This window comes from Zingiber officinale, chromosome 7A, assembly GCF_018446385.1.
Source record: "Zingiber officinale cultivar Zhangliang chromosome 7A, Zo_v1.1, whole genome shotgun sequence".
Lineage (NCBI taxonomy): Eukaryota > Viridiplantae > Streptophyta > Magnoliopsida > Zingiberales > Zingiberaceae > Zingiber > Zingiber officinale.
The window spans coordinates 95,738,384-95,761,777 of NC_055998.1; the positions used below are offsets into that span (position 1 = coordinate 95,738,384).

Below are 23,394 nucleotides of genomic sequence, written 5' to 3' on the forward strand. Positions count from 1 at the left end.
AAATCTTATAGACAAGTAACGATCAAAATGAAAGCTAGTCATTATTCATCCTCTCTAACACTCTCAATAAATATATGGAACTCAAACGGCTTTAATAAATTTCAAAACACCTCCTAGTATTTTTAGAAATAACATGTAATATTAAATTAGTATCATTTAAATGAGAGATAAAAAGAAAATTATATTCAATCAAACTATTACCCCTACTCAATTAAATTGTCTAATTAAATCATTGTACAAATAAAATAAAATAAATGCATATTTCTTTTCATTGAAATTCTTTGATTTATGACCATAAATATAAATATGAATGCTCAACTTAGCACTTCATATGCATAATACATGCTTATTAGGATTTGTATAACTCGGTACAATTTTTCTCTATAAGAGTCAATTCCATATTTTCTAGATCATGCCCAACCAAAACATCTTGCTGCATAATATTCCCAAAGACCTGTAAACCATTCGTTCCCATTATCACCATGCATTTCACACGTGGAGTAAACCACCTAAACAGATTTTCAGGTCTCACTCTGAAGTTCCCCAATGCCCCGGCAAATGAGAACCACAACCCCGGCAGCTGCTCCTCTTGCTGTGTGGAGCTCACAATGAGGCACAATTTAAAAAGGCCTCCTGTCTGCAATGTCGGCAGGGTAATGTAAAACATCAATTCCTTCACCAACTGGTCTAGCACTTGAGTGTTCAGAATGGTCATGGCGGTGCCGGAGTCGAAGATGATGTTGCCGGCTGTCAACCTAGGCCCCCTACTACTAAGGGAGATGTCGAACTCACCCGGGATCGAGATGGAGTTAAGCTGCACGGCGTAGTAGCTGTCTTGCGTCATGAGCTGCGTGACGCTCGCCTTTCCGGCGACCGTCGGTTTGCCGCGTCCCAAGAAGAGCCTGCTGATAACTCCCCCATTTAAATTGTTCAGGCAGTAGGAGAAGTGCTTGCTGATGTACTTAGGGGCGAGCTGGTGGATCAGAGAAGGCGGCCAGGGTCCCATTCCAATGTAGCTGCCGGGGTCGATATTTCTGGTGTTCAAGGACCGGAAGTTGCAACCGAATTGTATATTTGGAATGGAGGTATAATTGAACGTATCTAATGAGAAGAAACGGAAGGTGTCTGTGGCGAAAAGTCCGTCGATGTAGGAGCCGTCGCGGTAGGAGTAATGGTACACGCACAACTGATCATTAGTGCAATGACCCGGCCTAAAGCTCTTGCACTCATCGGAAAGGCAAGATAACTCCGTGTAGGAGAGGGATTCATTATGATTGAATACGGTGGAGGTCCTGTTGAAGCATTGGCAGCCAGCGCAGTCGACCCAGTTTAGTTCGCTGCCGGTGTCGAGGACGCCCCACACAGCTTGCGGGTTTGGCGTGCCCAAGCTGAACCACATCAAGAATTCCCAGTCATCAAAGAGCACGCCGATCTGCATGTCGGCAGAGGTCTTCATGGCGATACGGTTGTCCAAGTAGCTAGCTCTGTTGATCGAACGGACGGCGGCGGCCTGCAGGAGATCGAAGGGCGTCATGGAGCTGTTGTACAGTGGCGACTTAGGGGAGTCACGGTGGAGCAACTCGACGTCGAAGACAGTGCCCTGTGGGACAAGGGCCGGCACAAAGGAGATCAGTAGGAGGAGGCGGAAGAACGTACTGGTGGCCGCCATTGCGATAATTATTGAAGATACATTTTCAACTGGTGCGTGAATATAATTTATAGAGAGATTCCACGGGAGAATAAAGAAGTTTAATTAATGGGAATTAATGATAAGATTGATTGAATAACATTTGGAAGGAAGTGAGATTTGGAATGCATTTAACTTAAAAATTCTGAGAGGAATTGGAAAGTAATGTGAGCTAGGCATCTCATCAATTCGATTAATTAATGGTCCTTCAACTCCTTCCGTCTAATTGATATTTATTTGGAACGAATTTTTGCTGCCATTCAAAGTTTTGTTCAATTGTTTTAATTGTATTGGATGCATTCTAATCTGTACGTGGAGTGTCTCCAAGTTATTTTCTAACTGCCGATAATGGAGCTTCCTCCTATAATATGGATTGGCTTGATACTTACTGGTTGTCTACCGGCAAACCTCCATCATCAAATGCTGCTCTGTATAGATCAATATGTATGAACAATGACAGGATCATAAAGATAGGGTGGGATTTCATTCAGACCTCTAAACTCACAGTATAATTTCAAGCGGCCTAAGGACATGATAAAATTTTACTCAGAATTTCAGCATTACAACATAAATAGGACGATGTCAAGTGCCGACCAGCCTTACGATGGAAAAATTATGTATACGGAATTCTATGATTCTAATATATGAATCTTTTCTAATTTGTTTTCCTCAAGCAATAACTCTTTTAGCTAGGCTATTGACTAAGTATAATTTGAATTGCTTTGGAATTTATTTCTTTAGTACAAGGTTTAATTTTAGTAAGGATTGTGAGTTTTGTAGTTGACTTTATGACCAACTTGCCCATCCACTTGGCCAATCGTGTGTCGGAGGTCGGTGCGAGACTCATGGACACAGGCATTAGCGCCTCTCTTATTTTTTTTTTTTGTTTTTTGATAATCTAGATATTTAGTTTTGACTAATCCAGGAGGTGCCCAATCCCATCCTATAGAAATTTTCTACCGACAAAGTAAATTGAGAAGCGTAGAATGTCATAAGTTTTTCAAACTCCTCTGGGTGAGAATGTGAGATTTAAATCCTCGTTATTTAGGGAGTCTGTCTCACCTCTTACGATCGTACCATAGCTCCGAGAGACCCATTAGCACCTCTCTTGAACATCGACTTAGCCTCGCCATATTATCCTAATTTTCTTTTGTCTTTTTCTATAACATCTTTTTTGTTCCTATTCTACTAAATCTGAAAGAAGAGAGGAGTTAGAAATGATCAACATGCTTTGTTTTTTTTACTCTTTAAAACAGGATTGGACCTCGTTTTGTTTGAATTTCTTTCTGCTCCTTCAGATAGAATACCCAGAAGTGACCATGTTGACAGAGCATGCCTCTTATCACTAGGATAATCCAAAGTCCTACTTGGATAACTGTAGGCATTTATGTAAATGTTCGTTACAACATGGTTAGATCATGTTCCACCAACACTTTTTTTAAGAGTCAGGCTTTGCTATGTGAAATTTAAAATAAGGTCCTCGAACATTTGGATTTGCTCCTTGGTATTTGACATAGTCAATTTTAGTCGACTGTAGGGATTTCCGGGAGATTGCTGTCGGGAGGAAGCAAACTGAGTTGTTGTCAAGGCTAGTGTTCGACACTATCTCCGTAAAACGATATTGCTCCGCTATGGTCACTACAAGAAATTTTAGATTTAACCACACCTAATAGACAACAGTTTTTCGAGAAACTGTTGTCTTTTTGCCATTTAACAACGGTTTTATTGAAAACCGTTGTTGTTCACCATAATTTTTTTAAATGACAACGGTTTTTAAAAAACTGTTGTCTAATGTATGTCAAAGACAACGATTTTTAAAAAACTTTTGTCTAATATATGTCAAAGACAACGGTTTTAAAAAACTATGGTCTTTTAGTGTTTCTTTTAAAATAATAAATTATTTTAAATATTAAAAGAATCATATTAGATAATTTATGATGACAAACTTAATTAATATTCACCATATTATAACATATCCTAACCTAATTACCTCTAGTGCCGATCCTTATTTTTTCCCCTTACATGCCGATTTCCTCCCTAGCTAACACACGCCGCCGATTCTTTCTGCTCTCGCCGATTCTACTTTTGCCGTCGTCGTTATTCTCACCGACGCTCACATCCTTGTCGCCGATCCTCTCCCTTTCTCCTCTCTAACCTGCTCTCACCCGTCGCCGCTCCTCTCACACATGCTCACGCATCTCTGTCCATGTCGCCGCCACTGCCAGCCGCCGGCCTCCATCGTGCGTCTCCACCACGATTCAGCAGCACTCCCCTGAAGCTTTAAAGGTCTTTCCCTGTTACCATTCGTTTTCTTCTTTAAAGGTCTTGCTTAATTCCTGCACAAGATTAATTAGGTAATATGAAGTGAATCATGGAAAAACAGAATTGGTAGTTAAATTCCAACTATTTTTGTTACCTTTTGTTTTCTTCTTAAAAGGTCTTGCTTTTACCTACTGCATTCTCTCAAATGTCACTCTTTTTGTTTCTACTATGTACTTATTTATTACTATTTATTGGTTGAAATTGGTAATTTGAACATAAATGTTCATAGAATAACATAGATTACCATTTTGGAGCATGAAGCTAAGGTAGCAGCTTTACTAGAAGTTTTGGAAAGTATACTTTCTTTGGGGATTCATATATTTATTGAAATAGTAGATTGCATTTTTTTATACTTGAATTTGTAGCCTACAGTTCTTATTATACTTGAATTTCACTTGTGGCACAATTCTTTATTTATGAGTGTTAAATTCAGTATACATATATTTTAAAATTCAACAAGGTTGGATTATTCATTATTCTTGAAAATCAAATGCTTAGAATTGTCAATGCTTGTTGTTAAATTGAAGGTTTGATTAGTTTGTAACGGATCCTCCTACTAATTTTGGGGCACTATTTTATAAACTATCAACTTTAACTATCTTGCAGAAAGAACGTAACTAATATCTGGTGATCAAAATGGTAACATTAGAGTATGGGATCTCATTGCAAATTCATGCAGCTGTGAGTTAGTAAGTACATTTGTTTTGATATGAGATCTGATTGAAAAAAAATATTCAGATGTTAACTTGAAATGCTATTATTTAGTAACAAATTAAAAGGGATATGTCCCAAATTCACTAGCCCATATTACATAGTTGCAGGTTTAGTCTGATTGTGATGTGGGATGGAAGCATGGTTGTTGCTGCAAATAATCATGGAACATGTTATGTCTGACGCTTACTAAAAGAGGTATCAAGTTTTGTTTGTTTCAATAGTTGATATCTTTTTTGTCATTTAATTTACCAATCTAGGATTTCTTTTGTATTACAAGCACATAATGGCTATATCTTAAAGTGTTTGCTTTCTCCAGAATTTTGTGGTCCCAATGAGTAACTATTAGTTGTCATTACTCTGCTATTAACTATTAAATAAATCTGTGGTGGTTGTGTATTATTACTCTTATTGGATTTGATAATTATCCTCATTGAAATAGTTGCCTCGTTTACCAATTGTCAATTTAAGTACCATTTCTAAGAGATTCATGATTTTAAATCTTGACATATGATGTGTTATATTACTTTTAAGTATCTTGCTACTGCTGATCACACTGTACAAATATGGAATGTAGATAGCTTTATCTTGGATAAGACTTTAACAGGCATGCAAATCGTTATCTACTGTAGTGGATCTTTGGTATACAATACTAGTGGTATTTTATTTTAAACTAAGACTTTTGTTAAATTGGTTGATAATCCTTAGTCCTTACAAAGACCTTTATTTTGCAAACCTTTATATTAGTCAAGAAATGTTTGTGCTAAATGTTGTTTAATATTTACTATTCATCTCTTATTCTTTTTATTATCTCTTTTGTTTGTTGAAATTAAATTGTAGGTCTAATATTTTGTATATCAAGATTTCTTTATTATTTTAAAGATCTTATTGTAATACTCATTTTTTTGTATAAACTGCATCCTTTGCAAGAAAGACTGACAACTAGAAAAATAGTTCAATATCGCTACTAGTATTTCATGTTTGGAAATTGATTTAAGCGAGAAGTTTGCAGGCTAACAACATCTTTGCCATGTGCAATTCAATCTTTGTAGGATCTTGAAGCACAAACAAAGTGATTGTTTGTGCTTTATCTAAGTGATTGTTTGAATAGTTTTATAGCATGCATCTTGACAATTAATATAATTTTGAAGATCACTATTAAGGAAGAATGTTCAAAGGAAAGTAAAGGCTAAGGAGAAGATCACGTAATTAACTACACGGGTAGGTTTCCGTAAGAATTCAACTTTTTCTTGATCTATTCTTATGTAGTCCATGGCACACATTAAAGATTTCACTGTAGCTTATTTTCAGTATTCTAACATGTAAATTAATACACTTCTGTGGATCCTCCAAACAATCTAAGTTGTGATGGATTGAAATCCCTTTATGTTCCAAACCTTTGTTTTTTTTTTGGAGCTTGTAATTTTCATTGCAAACAATCCATATGGTGTATGAATTACATTCAGTCCAGTATAAACTTAGCACTTTCGCTTCAGAGGCAATTTATGGGTTTTATTCTACAATCATGTTTACTAATTGATCAGATTGATTAAGAAGGGCGTTGGAGTAGCTTGGTAAATTTGTTTTGCTAGGTTATGATAAATTAGCATTCAGCAGAATAGATGTTTGGATTTCTTCTTCAAATCACACAGTAATATTTCTCTTGTCATTGGTGAAACAATCAATCTACTCTCATTATAACTTCCACAACAGAAAATTTTATGTTATTTGCCTACTACCAATGCAATTTATAACTGATTTTACATTGACTAAACAAGGTTGATTTTATTTAGGTATCAAACTCTCCTATTTGTTTTAGATATTACATGTCTTGTTTGTTAATTTCTCCAAACCATTATTTCTCAATTTGTTAACAAGGAAACTCATGTTAACATAGTCATGATCAGAGCCTAATTATAGTTTACAATTATCTGATTGTTATTGATTAACTGTTCTGTCCTTTCTTCTGGTTCTTTTTTTTTTTTTAAATTTGTGCACTCATTTAGATGGTTTATTATTCTTGTTGTGATGAATTCAGGTCAAGTGAAAATACTGAAGAAGTATGACAAGAGAACATGAGCACTTATCTGGCAGCCCTTCATCGAAAAGGTGTTGCAGCAGCCATTCTTTACAACTGATCTCCTATACAAACTTGTGAAGGAGTGTGTGGCTATGCTCGACCACCTCTTCCCCAGCAACAACCTGTCAATTTCAGCAGAATGCGACGGACAAAATGGAGTGCCAAAGCCAACACAATCAGGTGAGAGGGTTTCGGAGTTGGAGGAGATTAAATATATGCAGAGCTTATACATGAAGAGCACCGTAGCAGCGCTGCGGTCCTTGAAACAGATTAGGAGCAAAAGTTCAACAGTCAAAACAGATTAGAAAATCTCATGTTATATTGTTCTACCTTTGTTTTAATAGTGTTATCATTTTGTTTGTTGCTTATGAAATTTTGTTGGTTGCTTATGAAATTTCTTCAGAATGTTATAGATATTATTTTTGAATGTTAGAAAATTGTATATTAAATTTTATTTTGAAATTTAGTATTTTGAATGATTTATAATATTGGAAAATTGTGTATTAATTTTTTTTATTTTTTATCTAAAAAAGACAACGGTTTTTCACCGTTGTCGTAGATAGTTTAAAACTGTTGTTGAAAACCCTGTTATTAAAGGTAGACACTCAAAGACAACGGTGAAAATCTATTGCCTTTGAAGGAAAAGACAACGGTTTTTCACCGTTGTAAAACTGTTGTCTTTGTCTTCAAAGACAACGGTTAAAAACTGTTGTCTTTGGGTACCCCTTTTAACAACACGGCCTTTAACAACAGTCCGAAAGAGGCTACGACAACGGTGAAAAACCGTTGTTGTTAGGTTTTTTTCTTGTAGTGGGTGCTCACGGATAGCAGCAATTCGTTCCCAAGATACAACGACGATGTCTCAAAATAGTAGCACTTTAAATTTTGAGACCGGCGAACCTTCTCGTAGGTTTTTTGGACTCTTCTTATGCAAGAGATGGATGAATGGTTTGAATGCAAATGTTTTTTTGAATGAATGATTTCCAAGAAGGAGAGGGATCTATTTATATTGGGTGAAGAGGTAAGTAACCCTTGGTTTGGACTGATCTGGATCGTTCATTTTGAAAGGGTATAACCCTTTAAAGGTCTTTTGATCTCAGCCATCAGATTTGAAGAGATATAACTCGTCAGATGGCATTTAATCTCAACCATCAAATCTGAAGAGATATAACTCTTCAGATTCTGATATGATCTCGTCCCTTGATCTAAAGAGTTATAACTCTCCAGATCTCATCTGGATCTCAGCCGTCAGATTACAATATTTAATCCGACACTTTAGATTAAGCCTTCCTCTCCAACGCCAGATTAGAATCTGACGCTCCAGATCGTATCTACTTGTGATATGTCCTCATCTTTGATCCGACGGTCACCATCTGTTCGCCCAATCCAGTCATTGCTCTCTACACAGTCACGTGCCACATAGGCACTGCCTCGTCACTCGACATGCCATGTCACCGCCACGTGGAGCATAAATTAAAGCTTCTCGCGACGATGCGAAGTGCGCCAACAAAGCGCCCATTGCACGGGTGGCGGGCTGGCAGGTGCGAACACTTGCTCGGCCAAGGGTAGAGAGCACCTGTGCTTTTGTATTAACAACATTAACACAACAACATATATAAGGAAATGCTGGCTCTCGCCAGCTAACGATGTGAGACTAAAACCCCATCTTTTTCCTTAATTTTAATTTGAGCACATCTTTGAATAATTAATTTCTCATTCACCCGTTATCGGTTTTGAGCAAATTAATAGTCCAGATTTATCTACGCGAAACGTATATTTCGGTTTTGAAGTCAAACTTGACTTTCAATGATCGATGACACCAAGATTTTGGTTTGCAAAATCATATCCAACATTTTATGACAAGAGTAGAAGTTATTCCATAAGTAATGTGTATTATTGGACAAGAAAAGAAGCTAAAGAATGATTTGGTATTAATTAGGACGGTGCATGTATGGTTTGTTAAGATTGTGATATGGATCTTAGGATCTTTATATGGTTTGTTAAGATTGTGATATGGATCTTAAGATCTTTCCTGCTGATGATATAAACTGGCTTAGATGACAAATATTCTAACTAGCATTTGAATATGCTGATATGTTAGAAATTTATCTGGTCAATGTTCGGTCGATCGATCCCTGGCTTCGGTCATCTGAACCCGCTCCCTGCCTTCTTTACTGAGATCCGATCCTTGGACATTAGTAATGTTTAATGGTTTAGTCGACCGATCTCATTGTTTGGTCGATCGAACGGTGAGCTTTCCCCGTTCGTCAAGATTCTTCATTAATGCGCCATTAATGCCTTTATTGTTCAAGCTTGTTCGGTCGACCGATCAAGCTTAGATCGGAAGCTGTGTTCTGTTCGGTTCTAATCTGGTCTGAGTCAACCTGGTTCGGTAGATCGATCCCTACATTTTGTCGACCGATTAGGTCGGATCTATAAAATAGTATTAGACATATAATCCTGTAAAACAGAGGTTAGTACAGTAATATTATATTTGATATATGAGTAATATTAGACAGTAGAACTATCTTGATCTCAACTTGGAAACTTTCCCGGTTTCTTCAGTTGGATCAACGACCTTAGGTTGCTCCTTTCAAGAACACGACCTCATTATCACTCCTCTAGTTGCTTACCTCAACCTACCTACCAAATATGGCCCTATGGTCCTCTAGACATATTTGGACTTTACCGCTTAGCATTGGATCGATCACCCAAGACTTTCCCTCGATCTACGGTCCTCCAAGCCTATTGAGTTTCTCTGCCAAGTGTCGAATCCTCTCAACCCACTTGGTCTTTTCGCCTGGCTTCCATGATCTGCTAGGTCTTTCTTGCCTAGCTTCCAATTAGGATTTTCCCGGTTGAGTAAACAGCCTGCACACTTGGTCAACTTGTTAGATCATAACAAGACTTAACTTGAACCTTTGACAACATCAAAACTTAGGTTTAATTCTAGTGCAACCTGCACCAACAGACAATGTGAAAAACATGATCTTGAGTGTGATGTGGGACAGCGAGACCCTTGAACGACATGACACATCCTTTAACTGCTAACCTAGAAATAAAAGGGAAAGCAAGGGTAGTGAGTACAAAATACTCAGCGGATATAAGACAGATAGTGCATGATCAATGATCCTGTCTGAAAGTCGAAGAGATGGAAAGCTGGGGATGTGGCGCTCACGCTGACCTCCTGTGGACTCCGCTCGGACCTGTAACACAGACTACGTCAGTGCTAAGCTAGAGAAAGGGTCCTCGGCATTGGCCCTCCGACGCTCAAGTCAGTCATCGACGATGAAGAATAAGGTGGAGCAACAAGAAGACTGTAGCACAAACAGTAAATATCGCATACCTCTGTCGATGCTCGGACCCCCCTTATATAGAGCTCCTGTAGCGCGCGTGCATGCTTCCCGAGGTGAGCACGTTTTTCAAAGATTTTCCTGAAAAGACTTATCAGTAAAGTGCCCCTGACATAGTACCTTAACGGGACAAGCATATCTCTGAAGTAATAGTAGAAACTTCCGTTGTACGATCTTCTAGCTGTCCATACCCAGTGTCGACGACACCAACTCCCAAAAGGATGTCGATGGATATCAGAGAGAGTATACTACTAGGTCGAGCAAGTTGGCTGCTTGGCAGGCATTCCGTCACTGTGGTGCCCCATCCGGTCGGCTAGAACCTCGCTACTCCTGTGCGTGTCTCCGCTCGACTGCCATTTCACTATGCTTATGTCATGTCCACTCGACTAAAGTTCTACTTTGTCACTGCCAAGACCTGCTGCCAGGCCGAGCGGGATAGCCACTCGGCTGAAGTTGAACTCTGCCCTATCAAGCCCTGCTGTCTGGCCGAACCGGGTAGCCTCTCGGCTCGGCTTCTACACATCGTTTCTCTTGAGCATCAGTTGTTTGACTTCCCGGTGGGGAAGGAGGCAGTAACTCAGTACCTTCTCCCTCCGGTCGGGGCATGGTCGGCCAATAGGCTGTGGACATCCGAGCGTTGACTTCATTGACTTTGACCTCCATAATGGCCACGGGGTGGGGCCCCTCCTTATCACCGTATCACATGCCTCCCCTCAAGTCTAGTTGAAGGAGGCTGCAAGTCCGACTGACCGGACAATTGTCTGAGTAGTTTTCCACCCGATCGGCCTTTAACACTATGTGGTTTCTAATTGAGATGTGACCGCTCCTTGCCGATCGGCATGTTGAAGCTTGTCATTCGGCCGTAGGTATGCTCTCTCAATTCGATCGACACAAAGAAGGTTTATACTTGTGAAATCTTTTCTTGGACTATCTTGGGCGAGCGTGAGCTAGGCTTATGTCACCTGGATTTCTAGAAAATTGTACAAATCTTTGCGCATTAATTAAGACTAAGTGCACCCCCATGCCTTCATTAAATGTCGACCCGTAGCGATGCGCCACGTGTCCTGCCTACTGCCGTCGTACGCCTGACATGACAGGCGAATATCCATTGTGATGTGACGGTTGACAGTTCAAATTCAACGGTTAGATCTCGTCCTGGGTTTTTGCGACCTAGATCAGACGACTCCGATCGACCGACCTCGAAGCTTATAAGCCCGTGCACGTCGCCGCCTTTGCACATGACGACGCGACGCTCCTATGCTCCGGCGATGTTCCTCTTTCCCTGCTCCTCCAGCGACCTTTTTAGTAAGCTTCCTTCCCATCTCCCCTTGCTTTCTCATCTTCCGTCGTCTGTACTTCCTTGTCTTCGAGTTTTTCGGCATCTGGCCATAATTCCGCCCGTAGGTTTTCTTTCCTTCAAATCTCTTCACCTCTCCTTATTTTGCGATGGCAAGTTCCTCACAGCCTCTCGCCGACATCCCTGGACTCTGGTACACCTCTATCGAGTCCCAGTTTGACTTCGGCAACGCTGAGAGTCTGAAGGCCGCTTTTGAGTTTCCTCCTGAATATGAAGTTGTTCTTCCTTCTCCTTCCGATCGGTCAAATTCTCCGCCGCCCATCTGTATTTACTTCTTTAGGGACCATTTTACCGTCGGTCTATGGTTTCCCATCCACCCATTTTTTCTGCTATGTGTAAATATTTTCGAGTCTCCCTTCACCAACTAGTGTCGAACTCCTTTCGGCTGCTATGCAAGGTGGTGGTTCTTTTTCGCCTACATGGAATTCCCCTTACTCCCCAGCTCTTTCATTACTTTTATTATCCCAAATCATCCGAGCCGAAGACTTTTCTTTTCCAAGCCCAAGTGGGCTTGGTTTTCTTTGATAAAATACCAATCTCCAACAAACACTGGAAGGAGTACTTTTTTGTGCGCTTTCCCGAGCGGATGGTCTATTTCGCTTGGCCGGGCATCGGGAGGTATCGTCGTCCCTCTGCTGGTGTTGATGGTGCCTCTTGGGCGCCCTTATTTCGCCCTCTTGCCACCCAGTGGATCGAGGTCTTTGCCATCGATCGGGAGAAGGAGATCAGCAATGGTATCCGCGTGGAGCCGGTTGACTGACGATTGGTGTTAGACCACGACAATCACGCGTATTGTGGGTCGCCAACTGGTGGAAAGAACAAAACATTGGCATCCATACTTTGCCCTTTGGGACCTTCGGTCGACCGGACACCACATGTTATACATCATGTGCCCTGATCTCCTGGTGTACCTGCGCTCCTTCGGCCCTCGGCCCCTTGGGCGGCTGATGGCTGCTTGATGGTCAGCACTTGGTTGGCGCCTCTTTCCTTCTAGCCGCTTGGGCTTCTTCCATGTTTATATATTTGTTGGCCTTCTTGAGCATGTGGTCGAAGTTCCTGGGTGGCTTTCTGATGAGCGATCAGAAGAAATCTCCCTCGACGAGCCCCTGAGTGAAGGCGTGTTGGATCGAAAGCGCTAGAGGGGGGGGGGGTGAAAAGCGCTCGTGGAAAATTCGTTTGTTAGTGTAAAACACGCAGCGGAAAAATAAAAACAATACTCGAGCACTAAGAGTTTTACTTGATTCGGAGCTTGTGATGAGTCTACTCCAAGGCCCACACTCATTGAGTGTTTACTTTGGGCAATCACTATCAGTTCAAAAATATTACAACTTTAAGTACAGTTAATTAAATGTAGTAAAATATACCAACGACTAAAATCAGTAAACTTGAAGCTTCTGGTCGTTGGAGTCGAGTTATAACTTTGTCGGATTGTTCTTTGAGCAGCACATGGAAGAAGGATCGTGATTTCAAGTGTTGTGTAAGTTGTGTTAGTATTAGCCCTAGCACCAATTATGAGATGATTGTAAAGGGCTCATTTTGTATCATATATCATTATTAATAAAAGGCAAAGTTGGTTATTATATTTATTTCAGTTCACTGCCAATTGAATAAATATAATAATGTCCTTGGGTAGTAGGTTCTTATCTACAGTATATCAATTGGTTGAATTGATAGTGAGATATTGTAGAGAACACTACTCTTAACTATTCCTAGTCGAGCATTAATATACAAGGACAATATTAATGCGTTGAGACTAGCATTTAGGTCAACGGATGACTTGATCTCACAAGTCATGGATATGAGATATTAGGTTGACACATGGGTATATATTAAAGAATATATACTGAATGACCCGCCATGAGAATGTTTCATGGATCATTATATGAGTGTCATAAACATTCTCATGTAACTATTGGTATGAATAGTCCTTTGACCTGAAGTCACCATGGTTCCCTACATAAGGAGTTGTGTATTTTGGTATTGGCAAACGTCACCTATAACAAGGTGGACAATAAAGTCGATCACTGGATATGCAATGAATTATATGGAGGGATGTGAGTGATGTAGATGAGATCTATCCCTTCCATATGACGGAAGTGATATCTGTGGGCCCCTTGATTAGTAGGACACAAGAAAGCATGGTCATGCACAAATGAGTCAATATGAGATATTAAGCTGATTTGATTGACTGTGTCTACTTAGAGATCAAGAAACACAAAAGTTGATAAGAGGATGACACGATCTATGCCTCATTGATCAACCTAGATATCAAGGATAGAGGGACAAAGTCATACAAGATAATAACCACGGACAGGTTAGGTCGGATCTTGACCTTCTCGTCACTTGGGTAGTAATGATGCCTTGCTAGATGCCACTCATTGCTTATTTATCTAAATGTTGATTTGGGTACATTGCCAACATTACGAGAACCTATTGGGTCACACACAAAGAACAAGTAAATTGAAGATGGGTTTATATGATGAATCATTGGATTAAGTCTAATCCGAATTGGACTTATTGAGTTGGGCTCAATTGGATCTAATTGTTGGATTAAGTCCAATTCAAATTAGACTCAAGGAGTCAATTTGAATTAATGAAATAGTGATTCATTGAATTTGAATTGCATGAGGATTAATTGAGTAAGACTCGATTGAATTAGACTTGAGTTAGACTCAAGTGAATTAGACTCGAGTTAGACTCAAGTGAGGAGACTCGAGTTAGACTCAAGTGAGATTTAATGAAGATAATTATTGAATTTCGAAATTAAATTATTCATTTCATTCCATTTTTAAAATTGAATTTGAAATGAAGAGTTACACTCATTTGAAATAAGGAGTTACAAGTTTGGTCCTTAATGGAGTGTAAATGCTCATTAAGGGTATTAATGCTAATTAAGTATTTTCATTGGATGAAAATACATAAGCTTTTTGCTCTTCATTTTGGTATAGATTCTCTTTATTCTCTTGGATCCACTCCTCTTGGCCGAAATCCACTTTCAAGGTTGCTAGCACAACCTTTCTCCTATTGTGAGTTTGTAAGACAAACGAATGCTTGTTTGTGTAGATACCATAGAGGCGCGAAGGCGAGATCGTGCTGTGATCCGAGCCGTCAGGAGTCAGTGAGCCCGCTACAAAGGTATAATCTCTCATGCTATGTTAAAAAACTTAGTATATGTAGGAATTTCTCTTTCCCTTCGCATGGATCTTCTGGAGGAAATATGTTTTTCCGCTGCGCGTTTGCGTGTTTAGCAACATATTTCCTTACAGTGGTATCAGAGCCATTTGTGAAGGGATGTACTAAGTTTTAGAGTTTTATATGTGATATAGAAAAGCATGATAGGTTTATTATGATCTACAAAATTATGCGTTTCAGCCAAAAATTAGTGTTTTGTTGAGAACAAAACATTGTTGGTATATGACCAACAAGGTCTCGGCCAAAGGTGTTTTGTTCGGAACAAAACATAGTCGGTCTAAAGGGTAGTAGGCTCTTGGGCATGGTAGCAACTCATAAACGAGTATGCAAAATTAATTTTATTTCGGGGGCGCTACCCCCTAAACCCCGCAAGGGACGCTGCCCCTTGACCTCGCTCGCTAACCGGCTAACAGGATAGCTGTGGCATTGCGACTTATAATTTGTTATTGCAATCATAGTAAATTTATGTCGTAAATATATTATGAATATATATGACATGGTGCATGGTTATGGCCCATGAACCCCCTATGTGGTTGTGTGTTGTTGTAATTCATAATACGGCCTGTGTGTCGTGCCTTCATCCCTTTCATTCTAGTTGTAATTTTAGACTACACTCGAATGTAAATCAAGTTTCTTTAGATTTTGTAATGTATAAATTAGAAAGGAGTTAATCTACTGGAAGATGGGTGAAAAGGAAGAAAGGAAGGATAACAACACACGACGACAAAGGGAGTGCTTGGAGAAGCTGCTTTGACCTAGGTGGACTCATCGCTTTTCTCATTGGCTTGAGAAGATCATAGTATATGGGGGCCATAACCGTGTCATGTTTTTTATTTATGCATATATGTGTGATGTGTGCTTTGTGATGTATTCGATACATGTTTAATACATATAATTAGGTCCTTTTAGAATATGCCTACCAAAAGTTTAATACTCACATCTAGCTCAATCAATTGTAGTAAGGTTTTGCCAAAGCAAAGTGACTGAATTTATCTTGGTAGAGTGAGACAGGACAATTGTGATGTCCGACTATTAAACTTGGGTGTGACTTAACTAAGTTGTCTCATTTAGAATGAGAGCTTAGAGGTATATCCCATAAGATGGAATTCAAATTGTACTAGTCTTGAGTGATTAGCCAAAGTTAACTCAAGATGAGCTATAATATGAATTTCATAAGATGGGCAAATGAACAAATAATATTGTTCATCTAGCTATACAAGAGTTGCATTTGATGAAATTGGTATAAGATGTCTACCTACATTATACGAGTCTTGGGCTATTAGCGAAAGCTAACTCAAGATGAGGTATAATATGGGTCTTGTCCCACATGCATGTTATCGCGATTGGAATTGGAGCTAGTAGTGTGAGTAAAACCACAACCATGACTTGCTCCTACCAGGCTTTATAATTCTGTGGAGGAATTATTTAATTAAAGGCCTAATTAAATGATCGATATATGAAACTAAGTTCTGCATTATGTTGTTGTAGATAATCATGCCATCAAATATGTCGAACACTCTCTCTCTGTGATCTGTCCTTGATAAGGACAAGCTCAATGGAGCTAACTTCCTGGACTGGTACAAAAACTTGAGAATATGTCTCAAGCAAGAACGAAAATTGTACGTCCTAGAGCAACCCATTCCTGAGGCACCCCCTGCTACTGCCACTAGAGCTGATAGGGATGCTTACAAGAAGCATCAAGATGATGCATTAGATGTGTCATGCCTTATGCTCGCCACCGTGAACTCTGAGCTTTAGAAGCAACATGAGAACATGGATGCTTATGATATGGTTGAACACCTTAGACAACTATATCAAGGACAAGCAAGACATGAGAGATTTGAGATCTCTAAAGCGCTGTTTCAATGCAGAATGCAAGAAGGAAGTCTCGTATGACCATATATACTCAAAATAATTGGGTATGTAGAAAAGCTATAGCGATTGGGATTTCCACTAGGCCAAGAATTGACCACTGATCTTATCTTGCAGTCATTGCCCGATAACTATAGTCAATTTGTCATGAACTACAACATGAATGAAATTGACAAACCACTGCTTGAGATGTTGAGCATGTTGAGAATTGAAAAACTCAACCTTATGAAGGCAAAGCCTAGTTCCATTTTAATGGTATCTAAGGGCAAAGGCAAGTGGAAGCCTAAAGGTAAGGGTAAGACCCAAGCCAAAGGCAAGGACAAGACTCATACACTAAAACCCAAAGGTGGGGTTGCTAAGGAAGGAACCTACTTCCACTGTGGTGAGACCAGACACTGGAAGAGGAATTGCAAGGTATACCCAGAGGAACTAAAATGGAAGAGAAGTGAGACTTTTGCCTCAGGTATATATGTTATAGAAGTCAATATATCTATTTCTTCTTCATGGGTATTAGATACCGGATGTGCATCTCACATTTGTACTAATGTGCAGGGGCTGAGAAATAGTAGAGCATTGACAAAGGGCGAAGTCGACCTACGAGTAGACAATGGTGCAAGAGTTGCCGCTGTCACTGTATGAGTATATTCTTTATCTTTGCCCACTGGGCTTGTTTTAGAACTAGAAGAGTGTTGTTATGTGCCCGCTTTGACAAAGAACATAATCTCTGTTTCTTGTTTGGACAAGAAAGGTTTTTCATTTGTAATAAATGACAAATGTTGTTCCGTTTATTTCAATGATATGTTCTATTATAGTGCACCTCTTATGAATGACCTCTATGTTCTAGACTTTGAAAACCCAATCTATAATATAAATACTAAACGGTTCAAGTCTAATGATTTGAACCAAACATATCTCTGGCATTGTCGCCTGGGTCACATAAATGAGAGTCGCATATCCCAACTCCACAAGGATGGTCTTTTGGACTCATTTGATTTTGAATTATATGAGGCATGCGAATCTTGTCTTCAAGGCAAGATGACAAAGACTCCATTTAGTGGACACGGTGAAAGGGCTAATGATCTGTTTGGACTCATACATACAGATGTATGTGGCCCTTTCAGAATAGCTGCTAGAGGAGGCTATTATTACTTCATTACCTTCACTGATGATTTCAGTAGATACGATTTTGTGCATTTGATGAGACACAAGTCAGAATCCTTTGAAAAGTTCAAAGAATTCAAGAATGAAGTACAAAACCAACTTGGTAAGAGTATTAAAATACTTCGATCAGATCGAGGTAGGGAATACCTTAGCCAAGAGTTTCATGACCATCTCATTGAGTGTGGGATCATATCTCAGCTCACTCCACCTACAATACCACAATGGAATGGTGTATCAGAAAGGAGAAATCACACCTTATTAGATATGGTACGATCGATGATGAGTCATACAGATCTTCCTACTTCCTTCTGGGGACATGCTCTAGAGACGACCACTTTCACACTTAACCGAGTTCCATCTAAGGCCGTCATAAAGACACCATATACGATATGGACTGGGAAGAGTTCCAAGATGTCTTTTATGAAGATTTAGGGTTGTGAGGCTTACGTTCAACGACAAGTTTCAGATAAACTTGGACCCAAATTAGACAAGTGCTATTTTGTAGGATATCCCAAGGAAACAAAGGGATATTACTTCTATAATCCCACAAAAGGCAAGGTGTTTGTTGCCAGAACTGGTGTCTTTCTAGAAATAGAATTTATTTCTAGAAAGACTAGGGGGAGTGAAGTCGATCTTAAAGAAATTCAAGATACACAAACTAGCACCGATGTCTTGATGGAAATTGAACAGGCACCACAAGAAGTTGTGGAGTAACAACCTGTTCAAGTAGTACATTCTCTATGCAGATCTGATAGGACCTGTCGTCAACCTGAGAGATATTCATTTCTCTTATCTGACCATGGTGATGTAGAGCTTATTGGTCTTGATGAGCCAACATCTTATCAGGAAACTGTACATGGCCCATATTCTGAGAATTGGCCAGAGGCCATGAGATCCGAAATGAAATCCATGTACACTAACTAAGTATGGACTTTGGTTGATCCACCTAAAGGAATCAAACCCATTGGGTGTAAGTGGGTCTTCAAAGTGAAGACTGACATGGATGGGCATAAGCATACCTATAAAGGTAGATTGGTAGCTAAAGGTTTCAAGCAAATTCATGGTATAGACTATGATGAAACTTTTTCACCAGTTACGATGCTTAAGTCCATTCAGATTTTACTTACTATTTCATCTTACTATGATTATGAGATCTGACAGATGGATGTCAAAATTGTATTTCTTAACGAAAATCTACTCGAGGATGTGCACATGACACAACCTGAGGGTTTTGTAGATCCAAAGCATGTTGGAAGGTTTGTAAGTTGCAAAGATTCATTTATGGATTAAAGCAAGCTTCTAGAAGTTGGAATCTTCGATTTGATGATGAGATCAAAACATTTGGTTTCATTAAGAATGAAGATGAACCTTGTGTCTACAATAAGGTTAGTGGGTGTACAGTCATCTTTCTCATATTGTATGTAGATGACATACTTCTCATTGGAATTATATCCCTACTCTTCAATCAGTGAAGACTTGGCTTGGGAATTATTTTTCGATGAAAGACTTAGGTGAGGTAGCCTATATTTTAGGCCTTAAGATCTATAGAGATAGATCTAAAAGTTTGTTTGGCCTAAGCCAGAGTACATACATTGACAAGGTGCTTAAACGTTTTGTCATGGAGAATTCCAAGAAGGGATTCTTGCCTATGTCACATGGTGTGAGTCTTTCGAAGACTCAATGTCCCTCTTCTGAGGTAGAAAGGGACCACATGGATCAGATTCCTTATGCATCAACTATAGGATCTATCATGTATGTCATGCTTTGTACTCGCCCAGATGTCTCATATGCATTAAGCATGACGAGCAGATACCAGTCAGATCCAGGTGAAGGTCACTGGACAGCAGTCAAGAATATTCTTAAGTACTTGAGAAGGACTCGAGATTACTTCTTGATCTTTAGAGGCGATGAAGAGCTTGTATAAAGGGTTACACTGATGCTAGCTTCCAAACAGATAAGGATGATTATGGATCGCAGTTAGAGTATGTGTTTTGCTTAAATGGTGGTGCTGTGAGCTGGAAGAGTTCGAAGCAGGACACAGTCGCTGATTCTACAATAGAGGCCGACTACATTGCTACTTCAACTGCAGTAAAGGAGGTTGCTTGGATCAGGAAGTTCATTACAGAGCTTGGTGTTGTTCCTAGCATAGCGAGTCCAATAGACCTTTATTGTGATAACAATGGGGCTATTGCACAAGCTAAAGAACCTCACTCTCATTAGAGATCCAAACACATACTATGACGATTCTATCTCATTCGAGAGATCATCGATAGAGGAGATGTGAGAATATGCAGAGTATCGACCGATGCTAACATTGCGGATCCTTTGACCAAGGCTTTGACACAGAGAAAACATGGTGGTCGTACTAGGTCATTGGGTATTCGATATCTTAGTGATTGACACTAGTGTTAGTGGGAGATTGTTAGTATTAGCCCTAGTACCAATTATGAGATGATTGTAAAGGGCTCATTTTGTATCATATATCATTATTAATAAAAGGCAAAGTTGGTTATTATATTTATTTCAGTTCAATCCCAATTGAATAAGTATAATAATGTCCTTGGGCAGTAGGTTCTTATCTACAGTATATCAATTGGTTGAATTAATAGTGAGATATTATAGAGAACACTACTCTTAATTATTCATAGTTGAGCATTAATATACAAGGATAATATTAATGCGTTCAGACTAGCATGTAGGTCAACGGATGACTTGATCTCACAAGTCATGGATATGAGATATCAGGTTGACACATGACTATATATTAGAGAATATATACTGAATGATCCACCATGAGAATGTTTCATGGATCGTTATATGAGTGTCATAAACATTCTCATGTGACTATTGGTATGAATAATCCTTAGACCTGAAGTCACTACAGTTCCCTACATAAGGAGTTGTGTACTTTGGTATCGGCAAACGTCACCTGTAACAAGGTGGACAATAAAGTCGATCACTGGGTATGCAATGAATTATGCGGAGGGATGTGAGTAATGTAGATGGGATCTATCCCTTCCATATGACGGAAGTGATATCTGTGGGCCCTTTGATTAGTAAGACACAAGAAAGCATGACCATGCACAAATGAGTCAATATGAGATATTGATCTTATTTGATTGAGTGTGTCAACTTTGAGATAAAGAAATACAAAGGTTGATAAGAGGATGACACGATCTATGCCTCATTGATCAACCTAGATATCAAGGATAGAGGGACAAAGTTATACAAGATAATAACCACGGACATGTTAGGTCGGATCTTGACCTTCTCGTCACTTGGGTAGCAATGATGCCTTGCTAGATGTCACTCATTGCTTATGTATCTAAATGTTGATTTTTGTACATTGCCAACATTACGAGAACCTATTGGGTCACACACAAAGAACAAGTATATTTGGAGATGAGTTTATATGATGAATCATTGGATTAAGTCTAATCCGAATTGGACTTATTGAGTTGGGCTCAATTGGATCTAATTGTTGGATTAAGTCCAATTCAAATTAGACTCAAGGAGTCAATTTGAATTAATGAAATAGTGATTCATTGAATTTGAATTGCATGAGGATTAATTGAGTAAGACTCGATTGAATTAGATTTGAGTTAGACTCAAGTGAATTAGACTCAAGTTAGACTCAAGTGAGGAGACTCGAGTTAGACTCAAGTGAGATTTAATGAAGATAATTATTGAATTTCGAAATTAAATTATTCATTTCCTTCAATTTTTTAAATTGAATTTGAAATGAAGAGTTACACTCATTTGAAATGAGGAGTTACAAGTTTGGTCCTAAATGGAGTGTAAATGCTCATTAAGGCTATTAATGCTAATTAAGTATTTTCATTGGATGAAAATACATAAGCTTTTTGCTCTTCATTTTGGTATAGATTCTCTTTATTCTCTTGGATCCACTCCTCTTGGCCGAAATCCACTTTCAAGGTTGCTAGCACAACCTTTCTCCTATTGTGAGTTTGTGAGACAAACGAACGCTTGTTCGTGTGGATACCGTAGAGGCGCGAACGCGAGCTCGTGCTGTGATTCGAGCTGTCGGGAGTCTGTGAGCACGCTACAAAGGTATAATCTCTCATGCTATGTTAGAAAATTTAGTATATGTAGGAATTTCTCTTTCCCTTCGCATGGATCTTCTGGAGGAAATATGTTTTTTCGCTGCACATTTGCGTGTTTAGCAACATATTTCCTTACAAGTTGTTGCTCGAACGAGGCTTAAATAGCCTGTTGAGGGCGCCTCCAACTGCATGGAGGGCACCTCCAACTGCATGGAGGGCACCTCCAACCCTCCTAACTCACAGTGTCGATAAGCTCCTGCATCTTTGCTGCTTATCTGCCTGAGGGAGCCTCCAAGCTCCATGGAGGGCGCCCTCATGCCTTCCTGCGGGGTTGTTGATTAAGTAACCCGAGGCGCCTCCAAGCTCCTTGGAGGGCACCTCGGGACTGTTCATCCCAGGGTTTTCTTATTTGATTTCCATCTTGCAAGGCATATTAGTCTACAAACAAAGTATATCCTGCAAAATAAGGTTAGTACAATAAAATAAGATAAATAGAAAATTATTTTGACAATCTCCAGACTGTCCGATTCTGACTTCGAATTTCACCTCTAGAAACTCTAAGTTGAACAGATGCCTACTGTTCCCTCACCGGGGAACGCATCCTCACCTACTCCACTCAGGAGAGTTTACCTGTTTGCCAGTTTGATCCTTCAGATCAACTGGACTTTTGCTCAACATCTGAATCTCTAGGACTTTCTGCTGAACGTTCGCTCAATGACCCGTCTAGTCTTCCACCCTGTTTGCGACACCATGATTTCATCCTAGAGTCCCCGACTCTAGGGGTTTTGCCCGAAGCCTTCGACTTGCCAAGACTTTCCGCCTAGGGTTACCACCCCCTAGGACCTAAGGTTACCGCCCCCTAGGGTTTTCCACCTACCTAGCTGCAGCTAGGACTTTTGCCTAAGAGCACATAGGACTTTCCTGTAATCTTATTCAAACTCGTTAAACCACAAATAATCTTAACTTTGAACCCTTTGTCATTATCAAAACTCAAGTTCGATCGTTGGATACTTCCTGCACGAACAATCTTCCCCTCTTTAATTATGACAACCAAATTCAAAGTTAAATAAATCATAAAAAGCATAAATGTTTAAATTCAAAGTTAAAAAGATGTAACATCAACAGGTTGTGTAAATTCAACGTTAAAAAGATGTAAGTGCGAGGAAGCTCATCTATTCAAGCTCTTCGTCAGAGTCTTTTAAAGAAGACTCATCCTATGTTGCTTGCAGTGTCTTCTTCTTCCTTTTCTTCTTTGCTTCCTTTTGGTTTGGACAGTTGGCTTTGATGTGCCCCTTTTGGTTGTAGCCATAGCAGGTTACATTGGACTTCACCTTTGGACTTGGTTGTACCTTCTCGGACTGAATCACCTTTTTGATATCTTTCTTGGTGAATTCTTTCTTCTTTTTATAGAGTTTGCATGCTAGGTTGATGATCTCGGCTGTGATCTCGTCGTCGTCATCTTCTGAGTCTGATTCATCTTTGGACTCAGGTTCGGTTCTACGCTTTGCTTTTGGTTCTTGGGTTCTGCCCGTACCTGCAATCAAAGCAATATCTTTCCCAATAGAGTGTGCATTAATCTGTTCATGCAATTCAAA

The 23,394-nt window shown here is 39.5% G+C and overlaps 1 protein-coding gene across 1 annotated transcript; it reads right to left on the reverse strand.

Annotated features, from left to right (window-relative positions):
* Window positions 1-349: 349 nt before the first annotated feature.
* LOC121999542 (probable aspartic protease At2g35615) lies at window positions 350-1,669 on the reverse strand. The gene has a single exon (XM_042554207.1). It carries the CDS (start codon window positions 1,667-1,669, stop codon window positions 350-352), a length of 1,320 nt encoding a protein of 439 aa, XP_042410141.1.
* Between the last annotated feature and the right edge of the window lie 21,725 nt (window positions 1,670-23,394).